At 40.2% G+C, this 11,569-nt stretch overlaps 1 protein-coding gene across 1 annotated transcript; it reads left to right on the top strand.

Annotated features, from left to right (window-relative positions):
* The first annotated feature begins 531 nt into the window (after nt 1-531).
* Nucleotides 532-6,806, top strand: LOC137274142 (multiple epidermal growth factor-like domains protein 6). The gene is made up of 5 exons (XM_067807159.1): nt 532-569; nt 2,600-2,674; nt 3,577-4,467; nt 4,698-4,926; nt 5,194-6,806. The coding sequence occupies exons 2-5, from the start codon at nt 2,623-2,625 to the stop codon at nt 5,525-5,527; spliced, it is 1,506 nt and encodes a 501-aa protein (XP_067663260.1). The 5' UTR covers nt 532-569; nt 2,600-2,622; the 3' UTR covers nt 5,528-6,806.
* Nucleotides 6,807-11,569: the final 4,763 nt, after the last annotated feature.

Here is an 11,569-nt window from a genome sequence, read left to right as displayed (position 1 = left end):
AGTGAGTGAGTGAGTGAGTATAGTTTTACGCTGTATTCGGAGTAGTACTAGACAAGTAATATCACGACGGGGAACACCAGAAATGGGCTTCACCTATTATATCCATATGGGAAATCAAACACGGGTCTTGGACGTGACGAGCGGACGCCTTAAACTGTAGACTACCCCACTACTCCAAGGTCACTTGCCGCTATTAAAATTCAACTGTATTGAGTTGTATAAAATATACATAACGACTAGCACTTACAAAGGAGAACATGTGAAGCTGGCATTTTCTATCACTAGATTGTCTGATTCAGACTCGATTATTTACAGACACCGGGCGGTGTAAAGTTAATCTCACTCACTCACTCTGCACAACAATGGCTCAAACGAGTAGATGTGAAACCATTTCAAAATGCCGCAGTCACGTCAAAAGGTCGCCAGAGGGCAAAGGATGCTACAACAAGTTATCATTATCATGACAAAGGTAAGTAGACATTGTTTCCTTGATTGGGTCAAGGCTTGTATGTTTCTATTTCCTTCGACAAGCCTTGTTTGCTATCATTGTGTATGGGGCTTCAAGAGTGGTAAGTCACATGCGCCGTTTCTGTTGCCTAGCAATGTTTATCTGTATTTTGTCTTCGAGCTTGCTAACAGAGGGAGAGTGCAACCATAGAAATTATTTTTATATGCCTCTCGTCTCTGTTTAGATTTTAGATTTGACATATGGTTCGTTTTTTTAAAAAAAAAAAACAACAAAAAGCAAAAACAAAAGAAAATATTCTTTTGAGACGATCACTTATGCTGATGTACTGTGTACCTTGAACGTTTTCAACGATATATTGCAATTGTTGAAGTTCAGCGTTAATTTAGATGAGTACCAGTGGAAAATTGTGAGCATGTTTTAGCCTATGCATTTGCACTGTAGTCAGTTAATAATCGATTTTCTTTGTAGGTGCGAGTCTTTGTGTATATTTCGTTCACGTCAATACAGCTATATGTGCATAGCGGCAAGTGTTAATGTCGCGTGGCCTTGGGGTGGTGGGGTAGCCTAGAGGTTAAAGCTTTCACTCGTCACGCCCAAGACCTGAGTGCGATCATCCATATGGGTTTAATGTGTGAAACCCATTTCTGGTGTTCCCCGTCGTGATATTACTGGACTACTCCTAATATGGCGTAAAACTATACTCACTCACGTGGCCTTGTTACTACCAACATAGCAAGTGAGTGAGTTTAGGTTTATGTCGCACTCAGTAAAATTCCAGCTGCATGATGGTGGTCTGTAAATAATCGAATCTGGACCAAACAATCCAGTGATCAACAGCATAAGCATCGATCTGCACAGTTGGGAACCTTCGTCGTGTGTCAACAAATCGACCCTGACCACCCGATCTTATTAGTCGCCTCTTACGACAAGTTTAGTCGAGTATTGTGGCAAGCACGTTCAGGGGCTACCATACATAGAAAGATTGACTTAACTGTCTTAACATGACTGAGTTTCTTACTATAATATTCTTTCACGACGCACATGACGGTACTAAGGAGACCTCGTAACACTGATTCATTAACGGAAGGCTTGCAGCAAAAACTGTTTATGAATTCGAAAGACTAAGAGAAATGGTAACGTGGAAACGTTTATCTTCAGTGGCTCCTTACACCAACTTTAGACCAGTTATACGATTCCATTTATTCAGACACTTAGCTTCGACGCAAATTATGTTCTACAGGTTACGACAGACACCCTTTTCAAACTTTGATTGTACGAACTTGACTCTAACACTTTTAGGTCTCCTGCCTATGGTTGAAACATTGTCAGTCAGACAACTGTTCGTATGTTTTCCCATGCTGCAAACAGTACTGTGATCATTTTACAAAGGTTACGTACATATCGCATGTGTAAGGTCACTTAGATGCTATTCTATACAGTCAGCGGCAGTTTTTATACATTCTAATATATACTTTAGAAATAGCGAATCTTAAATGTTTTTCGTATTTGTGGTATTTGATGGGAGTAAAAGGTTAATTTGGTTTGGGATACTGGTAGAAATATAGTAGAAATATATTATGTTTCTTTCTTCTACAAACAAAGGATATTCAACAAACATAAAAATCCTTCTCCTGTAAGTTTAAACAATTCAGCACTTGCACATATCATCATATTTTGATTTTCTAAACAGTTGTATATGTGAATTAAATATAGCACCCCGAACATTGTTGGGGATCTTCGTAGCTGCGAAGATGTTAGGGAGCAACAATATCATTAAGTGTACTTTATGCGTACTACACTTCAGCTGTTTGAGACGACCCTAATAGCAAATGGCTTTGCAACGTTGCTTGAAATAGTTTCCGGTCTCCAACAACTAGAAAATACATGTGTAGGAGAATCCGAAGTGATCTACAACTTTCTATGTGCATAATATATGCAGGAGTTCATTTATACATCTAAAGCAACGCAATGAACCCGCAATCGTCCTGTTGCCCACTACAGTGTACGCTAATACTACTATAGGGAAATATCTAACTTCTGTGAAAGTTTGAAATGGTTTATATAATTAGGAACGCTTATTTCCACATTTGACAGTAATGATTGACAACATATTGAACATTTTGGTTTCAGGTTGTCTCTGTATTATCTGCACAATGTCGTTGTATTTCGCCGTAGTTGGTGTCCTTGTGGCCACTGTCTATGGAGGTAACTATTACTTTCAGTTTCAACATCCCATGTAATCTAGCTGGGGTAGACATCCCATAGCTGGGGTGAAAGTCGTCATCATGCACAACATCCCATCACTAGGAATCTGCACATGAGATGTGAAACAAGATTCATTGGTCACAATAGTGGTTTTATATGTCGATTTGTCCTTGAAACGAAGCAACTGAACATTTTTAACGCGGAAGTACATTATCCCATGACATGATGCTTTATTTGGTCACATTAGTTTCAATCTTATGGCAGTAGTGTTCCGAGTTAGTTTGAGTATTCAGTCACAAATGTACATATCGACGCTTTTGAAATTATTTGCTGATTATTACATCGGGCTGTGGCTATTAGATTCTAGGCCTGAGCTAGTAGTAACTAGACAGAGTGATAGTCGTGCGATGCTAGGCAATGTTGCGACGCGGAAGATGGAACAAGAACTAAGTTCCCGGAACTCTATAACAATAGTAAAGTTGCTTCATGTCACAGATAAAATATATTCGGTGTCAGTGGTAAGGTCATCACTTCCCAAAGTACTGATTATGACTCGCGTGAGACAACTTCTGTATACCGTTTATACACGTTGCCCTTCTGTCCTGACTAATTTGTCGAGACTACGCATGACCCAATTTCTCTTCAAGTATGATATTATGGAAATCACCGTTGATCTCGCCTTCAATATGCCACATCAAGTCAGAATCCATTAAACTGTAGCGCTAGAATTCCCAGCACGGATAAAATTCCCAGCACGGATAATAAGGTAATTTGTTAATGTGATACCACTTTCATTGCTAAAACAAACATCTGCTTCCTTTACAGTGTATGATATGACATGTTGTACCTACATGTGGGCGAATTATTGGAAATAGGCTACATGAGAGGTTGTTTGGTTTCAGGATGTCCTCCTGGATTCACGGGATATAAATGCGACACCCAGTGTGCTCCAGGGTGTCTCAACGGAGCCTGTACTCTACAGGACCATGGAGGAATAGCATGTGTGGATGGTTGCTATGACGGCTTTTCTGGCGAATCCTGTCGTACCACATGCTTCGGCCAATGCAAACGTTGTGACAGATATGATGGTGGACATTGCCTGGAGTGCAACCCTGGCTATTATGGAGACTTTTGTCAACTCAGTTGCCAAACATGTGGAACAGCCGGGTGTGACAGGGAAGGAATGTGTAAAGAACGTCCCCGGAATTGTGACGGAGGAGTTATTTGTGGGGAGACGTGTATCCAGAAATGCCGTCGGTGCAGCCATGATGGAACTTGCAGTAAATGCCAGCCAAACTATGTGGGGGATAGTTGCCAAAAGCTGTGTACGAACTGCCTTGGAACATGCAACCAGGATGGCTGTTCCGGTGGTTGCAGCTGTGGATATTATGGAGACCTTTGCCAGAAACAGTGCAGCAGCAATTGCCTTGTGTCCTGTAACAACGACAGAAGTTTGTTGATGTGCAACAGAGTTAACGGAACTTGTCTGAAGGGTTGCAAAAATGGACATTTCGGAGAACGTTGCCAGCATAGATGTAACAAGAACTGCAAAGATAACATCTGTTATCAGAAAGGAGGTAGATGCCATGGCTGTAACAATGGGTACTATGGTGAAAGCTGTGAAAACTCCTGCACCAACTGTAAGCAGGACATTTGTGCAAGAGCTGGACGTTGCTATGAATGTAAAAATGGATATTTCGGCCCGAACTGTGACCTAAGATGTGATAAACTATGCACATATGCTTGTGAGAGGTACTCTGGTGTCTGCGTTGCCCAAAATACTACCGTCGATGGTAAGGCATGCTTAACGACTTGTATCTAATGCATCTTTTACAAATTCCGAGATTCCACTGTTAATATAGAGTGAAACATTCGTCAAAGTATGTAGCACCTGATCGATCTGCTGATTATCACATCGTACTTAAAATGAAATGTTTTAACGTTTGGATTTTAATATATTGTTTGAATTACGATCCCATCTATTTCTATTTAACATCCTAATACTAAACCGTTGTTGTTTCAGTCACTAAAATAACCCATGGCGCTACTGGAGTTGGCCAGCTACCCGTCAGTTCCTCCACCCAAAACAGCTCCTCACCCAATCTGGGAGAAGCGAAATCTAAACCGAATCATCGTCGGCCCAGTATCGTGTTCTGGTCATGCATTGCCGCCGGCATCGCTGTAGCTACTGTCGTCGTACTCACGTGCACTGGCGTGTGCCACCAAAGATTCAAGAATCGACGTTTCCGAAGGCATAATAATAGTCCTTACCTTCTTGGCATCATATAAGTGTAAAATGCATGAACATCTTGTTTTCTAAAGGAACACGTCTATGTGTTAATACGTTATGGGATCCAAATCATGTCTGTAGTTCGAGAGGTAGAGTTGAATCCGTAGAGGCATGGACATGTTTGTTTTCCAAATGAGTAACTGTCAGTTGACTATGGCTGTATATGACAACGAATGAAACAGTCTTCATCCTGTCATGGCAATTACAGCTTCATGTTCTGTTTCCCCAGGAAGGAGAAGATGATGCCTGTGCCACGTAAAATAAGCCAAGAAGACCCTGTCCCGGAAGTGCCTTCTACGGTTAATTCATTTGCTTGCCAAAATGACTACGAGGAAATACCTGAAATGTCTGATGAAGTCACTGGTTTGACACATTTTACTATCGACGAGAGCCAGGCCGTTGTGAGAGGAGATGTCCATACTGCAAGAGAAAACAAGATGCCTAGAAAGGTTTATCTGAGAGACACTACGAGAAATTATAGATCCAAGGATGTCCATGTGAATAAGTACCTGTCCGTTATGGACACTACTTCCACTGATGGATACCTCGACATTATTGGCTGACTCCATGCGTATAAACCAGTGGGTCTCGCCGAGCATGCTTTAATAGTGAACACATTCTGTTACTGACTGAAGACGTATATACGAGTGGGGCACTCTGAGGATACCTTAATAGTGGGCACATTTCGTTACGGACTGAAGACGTATATACGAGTGGGGCACTCTGAGGATACCTTAATAGTGGGCACATTTCGTTACGGACTCTAGACGTATATATCAAAATGAACATGCTTTAACAGTGGACACGTTTCGTTATGGACTCCAGACGTACATATCAAAATGAACATACTTTAATAGTGGACATATTTCGTTATTGACTCAAAAGGTATATATCAGAATGAAAGGTGGAAACATTTCGTTATGGACTCTACAAGTAAATATCTGTAGCATCCGATGGGCACAAGCTAATAGTGGACACATGTCGTTACGGACTCTGGACGTATATACCAGCATGGCCCTATGAGTGTACTTTAATAAGGGACATATTGGACTTACTTTCCTTACTGACCCCAAATGTATCGACCAGTGCGGCCCGCTGAACACACTTCTATGGTGGACATATTTTGTGTACTGACTTTCATATACCACTGGGGCCCGATCAGTGTACTATGATAGTGGACACATTAGACATATTGTCCCCAAATGCATGTGCCGGTGCGGCCCGCTGAGCATACTTCAATGTACATACTACAAATGGAAATACTCCAAAAGTGAACATATTTCGCCTTAACTGTGGATAGATTGAGTTACTGACTTTACCACACACAGTGTGTATTGTTCCACATTTTATGTCAGGGTAATCAGCATTGCCTATTGTTTTAACAGGATTTGTACATAGCAGAAATATTTGTTTGATTTGTTGGAAAGTTGAAACGCTCGATATGTTGGCATCACAGACTGAGTTGACAAACATGAAAATTAGAGTCAACTTGGAGTCGAATTCATGGGGATTGATTTTTTTCTTGAAGCCGTGAAATGACTGATGTCTTACTACAAGGTTCTCCAAGCACGAATGACCGGTTGTATTAATGGAGCGGAAGTGGCCAGTAACGAGAGTTCTGTATATAACACTATGTAAATATCTTCCTACATTTATACCAAATGTTTATTCTTCTCATTAAAAAAAAGTCTTTTTGCTAATTCTTGTTTAGCTTTGATATCCCGAATATTCGGGTGTTATTACGCAGTTTGTACGTTTTGCGAATGCATTTTATTGCAATGACGGTATACCTTAATACAGTTTGATGTCGTCGCTTTTTGAAATAAAATAGACCAAATTACATTGATTCTCTGTGTTGTTTGTAGACGTGTGAGCCTGGTGTTTCTGCCGCTTTGAACTGTATTCAGTTATATAATGATTGTTTGGAAATACCACTTTCCCAAGCACTATACTTAATATCACGGGATAAACAGATATAAATACATTTGTATGTCACTCACTCACACAAAGATTTACACAGTCACACTCACACAAAAAACACGAACACATGCACACACATACTTACTCACATACACTCTCATACACTCACACACTCACCATACACATGCGTGAAAGTTGGAAATGACATCAATACAGTCCGTTCATTTGATATTTGGAGATATTTTAAGTCACCATTTGAACGATTTCCTTCGGTGAAAAATGACGCTTTACTACTTTCGGAATCTGTCAACTCCAGGGATATGATAAAAACAGGTAGAGATACTTTGATGTTAAAATTCGACTTCATTTTCAGTACATACTGGCTTCAGAAAAAATGGATTTTGTTTAGGAGGTCGGCTCACGAGGTGTACATATTACTCATGGCGTAAAGTGATTGTAAACACCTGTGACAGCTTACTGCAATTATTTACAGTCCGTCGATGACAGGATTCTATGTTCAGACCACATGTGTTCCTCATATGTGTATAACCTTTTTAGCCACGATATGGCTGAAGTACTACAGATGGTAACTCTCTTTCGATAATCATGGCCCTTTAGATTCAACTTTGCCATATCCTACCGACAGTCAAATATTTACAATGTTGCTGCTTACAAAGAACAGCTGAGCTCAATTTTCCCAAAGCTGATTCGATTAGCTATGTGCAAATTCAGTCAATATAACAGTTGCTTAAACAATTATGACGTTAGTTTTGATTGTTATATATGATACTGTATCATATATGATACATTTTGTAAATTCTTGAATGGTACAGATATGTTCGAAAACGTGGTAGATGTGTTCAGATATGACTGGGAGAGATATGTTAACAGAGGTTTAGAATTTTCCATGAATATTTCTTACAGTGGGTACAAGAGGGCTATGGAAAAATATTGGTGTGGTGCAACCTACATGGGACACAGGTTGTCGAAGGGAGAGTACTCTGCATTAGACCTGATACCTCCTTTGCGTGTCAGGTTCTGCAGCGAGGTTACTGGCGATGAACCGTGCAGTGTTTAACACTAACACGCATTGCGTCAGTGACTATTCTGCTATTACTCTGTTGTATAAACCATAAATCAGAGGCTCAAGGGAGCATAAAACCTTTTGAAATTTTAATAGCTCTAGCTTCAGATATACATCAATTAACATATCACTTGTAATCTCACACCCCCGGATATGACACATGAGAAATAATTATAATGAAACTTAAGGGCATTGCGTGACCCGGCTTAAAAGAAGAGATTGCTCCGGGATCCAGTACACCAAATTAGGATCACATACTCCTTGAGCGGCATCATTTGTAAACAACTGACGAGACAACTGACACACTTGTGACAGGTGTGATTGGATGAAATAGTTTGACGTGTTTATGCCTTTTAAAAGCACATGCATCCAGTAAATAAAACTTACCAGAATTTTAAGTAATTAGTGCTGTCATTTTTATCACAATGATTTATCCTTATGTGTGTAAAAATAATTTGAAGTGGGTGACGTTTGGTAGGAAACTGGGTTTGATGTGTTCCGCTGCCTGTGCTTGGAAAATGTACCCGACGAGCTGTCCAAAATTGTGTTTTATTATAGTTTGAAGGTCTTATTGTACTCATGTGTACATAGAATGGCTGTTGATAGCCTAGATGATTTTGAACAAAATATAAGGTTACTGTGGAAGTCCATGGGAAAACATTTGGCGTTGTGTAACTTCCTGTGTGTAGAGGGAGACAACCCTTGATAGTCTATTCTCCATTCTAATAGAAATATCAACTCTCACGATTCTATTCTGAAGACATATCCTGGTGTTGTCATCAACCTGCGGTATTTGAAGCAGTATTATAATTAGTATGGAAGATGTTATAATGTCAGTAGTAAATACTGCATGATTATTTTGTTCAAAGCGTTCGGTGTATATTTCCAGATACACTTACCAGCAAGTGCTTACACTCACAACATTCACTATATGTTATGCATGTATATATGGTTATATGGACGATGAATTTTCTCTACAGACTTGGGGGAACCAACTGCAAATCTTATGCAGATGAACTGCTCGAAGACCATGCGTCGAATTTCTGAAAAACATGAGCAAATATTGTGGATATGTGAACAACTGCATTTTGGTGTGGAGTTTTGTTAAGAATTCGCTACTTTTCACTGACTTTGATAATTTATTGACCTCATGACCATAATCTTTTCAATGTTTCGAATTTGTACAATAGTTTATATGTAAAGCATACCTTTAAACAACAAAGAATGTTTTGCAAAATTCAGTTTAGGACAGTTCCTGAGGTAAGTGGCTATATCTACACCAGTGAGTCTAAACGTTTGATGGGAAGTATATAAATACATACATATATGTTACGATGTTGCTATCAGAGATGATACCGCAATATAGCTGTAATATAGCTTAGTCAGCGTTAAACAACTCACTAAGCGATGGAGAGAGATAGAATTGATCTAAAGCCTCTCTTTAAGAGGCGGCTTGAGGGCTTGAGTGGTCAGACCCACTGATGTGGCTGATACGTACATAGATTGATCATCAGTGATGTCTTTCACGGAATGGTACAGCCTCCATCGTCAACCTGGTAGATTGCTTAGTGGGGCGTTAAACACCAAACAAATTACATAATACCATATTTTACGTGGTATTGTTATATGTAAATATATTATTTTATTTTATTTAATTAAAATATTCATCTTCCGATCAGTACACCAGTTAAGTGTCCTGATACTCAGACTATCCAGTTGGAAGGTTCCGAAATAGATCACTCTCCATTTTAACCCCAGATTGATAGGCACGCACATAAGAGTGCTTCCATTGTGTCATCCTCTTTTCAACCTCCTTAGGAATGTACATATCAGTGTGCCACCCTATACAGCCTCTCTCTATATATACTGTATTTAGGGTCTCTCAAAGGATATTCTACCCTTTGATTAATGTAACGTGCTACCCTCTGGTCGCTGTGTACACATGGAAAGGTCCCAACGTTTCTTTGTTCCAGTATAAAAATCTTATCGTCAGACATATTGCATTCTCTTCTCGCTTAGCCACCCCCAAAGGCAACGAACTGCTTTGAGGCCACTCTTTCACCTTTTTAGACCTCTTGACATCACATTTAAAGACTAGTTTGCGTCCCGTATCATTCTATAAGGTCAGCACTTGCTTTACATTGTTTGGTTGCCTGGTGAATTAATGAGTCGGCTGTCTGTATCTTGTGTAACACATTGCGTCGGTGTAACAAATGCTTGGATGGTTAATGTGTAAACATGTGGCTTTGCGCTGGCGACAGTGTTTGCCATAATGATTTCATTCCATCATAGCAGTCACCGTTTAAAGGAATGTCGTTTTCATTCTTTGTAACCAGCTTCTCCCTGCTCCGTTTATCAGCTGAATGATGAGTCATCTTTGCACAAGGATGCACATGGATGATAAGGAATCTGATGTGATTAGCAGGAGTAAACGAAATACTAACATGCAGTTATTGGATTTTGTGTAATAACAATCAACTGGCGGTATTAGTGAGTGAGTTTAGTTTTTCATCGCACACAGGAATGTTCCAGCTATATGGTGGCAGTCCGTAAGTAATCGCGTCTGGACCAGATAATCCAGTGATCAACAGCATGCCCATCAATATGTGCAATTGGGAGCCGATGACATGTATCAGCCAAGTCAACTTGCCTGACCATCCGACCCATTTACTCGCTCGTGCGACAAGCGTAGCCTCCTTTTGTTGGCAAGCATATTTTGCTGAAGGTCAGTTCCAGCCCGGATCTTCACGGGTAACTGGCGACAATAACACCAGTATGACAAGAACGATAAGACCAGGATTGGAAGATGATTTGGCGAACTTGGATTTTATTAGTTTTTCGAAGGTTTCTTCTTTCGTCTGTGGCTGATCATAATGTTCGTATTTACAGTCTTGGCTTGGAGTCAGGAAATATGTTTTGAGATTTTAGGACGTGATGATGTTTCAGCAGGGGTCATGTGTTATTATGGCGACTCTAGCGCGTCTACAAACTGTCGTAAGGTTTCGGGGGAAGACGAATTTAAAAGGGAGCGTTTTTTATGGGTTTCTTCTCATTGAAGGCATTCCCCGCCCACATCTTTAGGCTGTCCATCGAGTGAGTGAAGTTGGTTTTACACCTCTTTTAGCAATATTAGCATACCACGGTGGAGGAGAGAGATAGAGACTTCACACATTGTACCTGTGGGGAATATGTGCATGATGAACGGACATTGCAGCTGGTACCGGAGGTTTGCAAAAATCCTGTGGGTAAACCAGAGCAGAATAGTTGCATATCAGACCGAGTGAGTGAGTTTATGTTTATGCCACACTCAGCAATATTCCAGTTATATGGCGTCGGTTTGTAAACAATCGTGTCTGGACCAGACAATCCAGCGATCAACAACATGAGCATCAATCTACGCAAATCGGATATAATGACGTGTCAGCCGAGTCAGCGAGCCTTTACCGTTAGTCGCCTCTTACGTTAAGCATGAGTTCCTGAAAATCAAACATAACCCGGATCTTGATGTATGCGCTGCACATCAGAAGTTACAATAATATTCACTTAAGATGATCGCATATGATTTTGTCGTGACGTGTCAATTGTTGCAGTTAAGAAATGT

This window comes from Haliotis asinina, chromosome 2, assembly GCF_037392515.1.
Source record: "Haliotis asinina isolate JCU_RB_2024 chromosome 2, JCU_Hal_asi_v2, whole genome shotgun sequence".
Taxonomy (NCBI): Eukaryota; Metazoa; Mollusca; class Gastropoda; order Lepetellida; family Haliotidae; genus Haliotis; species Haliotis asinina.
This window is presented reverse-complemented; position numbering and strand designations above follow the sequence as displayed.

Bases quoted from the DNA above. Each gene is read 5' to 3' on its own strand.
- LOC137274142 (XM_067807159.1), top strand. From the start codon at position 2,623: ATGTCGTTGTATTTCGCCGTAGTTGGTGTCCTTGTGGCCACTGTCTAT. The intron at 2,675-3,576 runs GTAACTATTACT...GTTTGGTTTCAG, and splicing joins TGTGGCCACTGTCTATGGAG to GATGTCCTCCTGGATTCACG. The intron at 4,468-4,697 runs GTAAGGCATGCT...TTGTTGTTTCAG, and splicing joins CCAAAATACTACCGTCGATG to TCACTAAAATAACCCATGGC.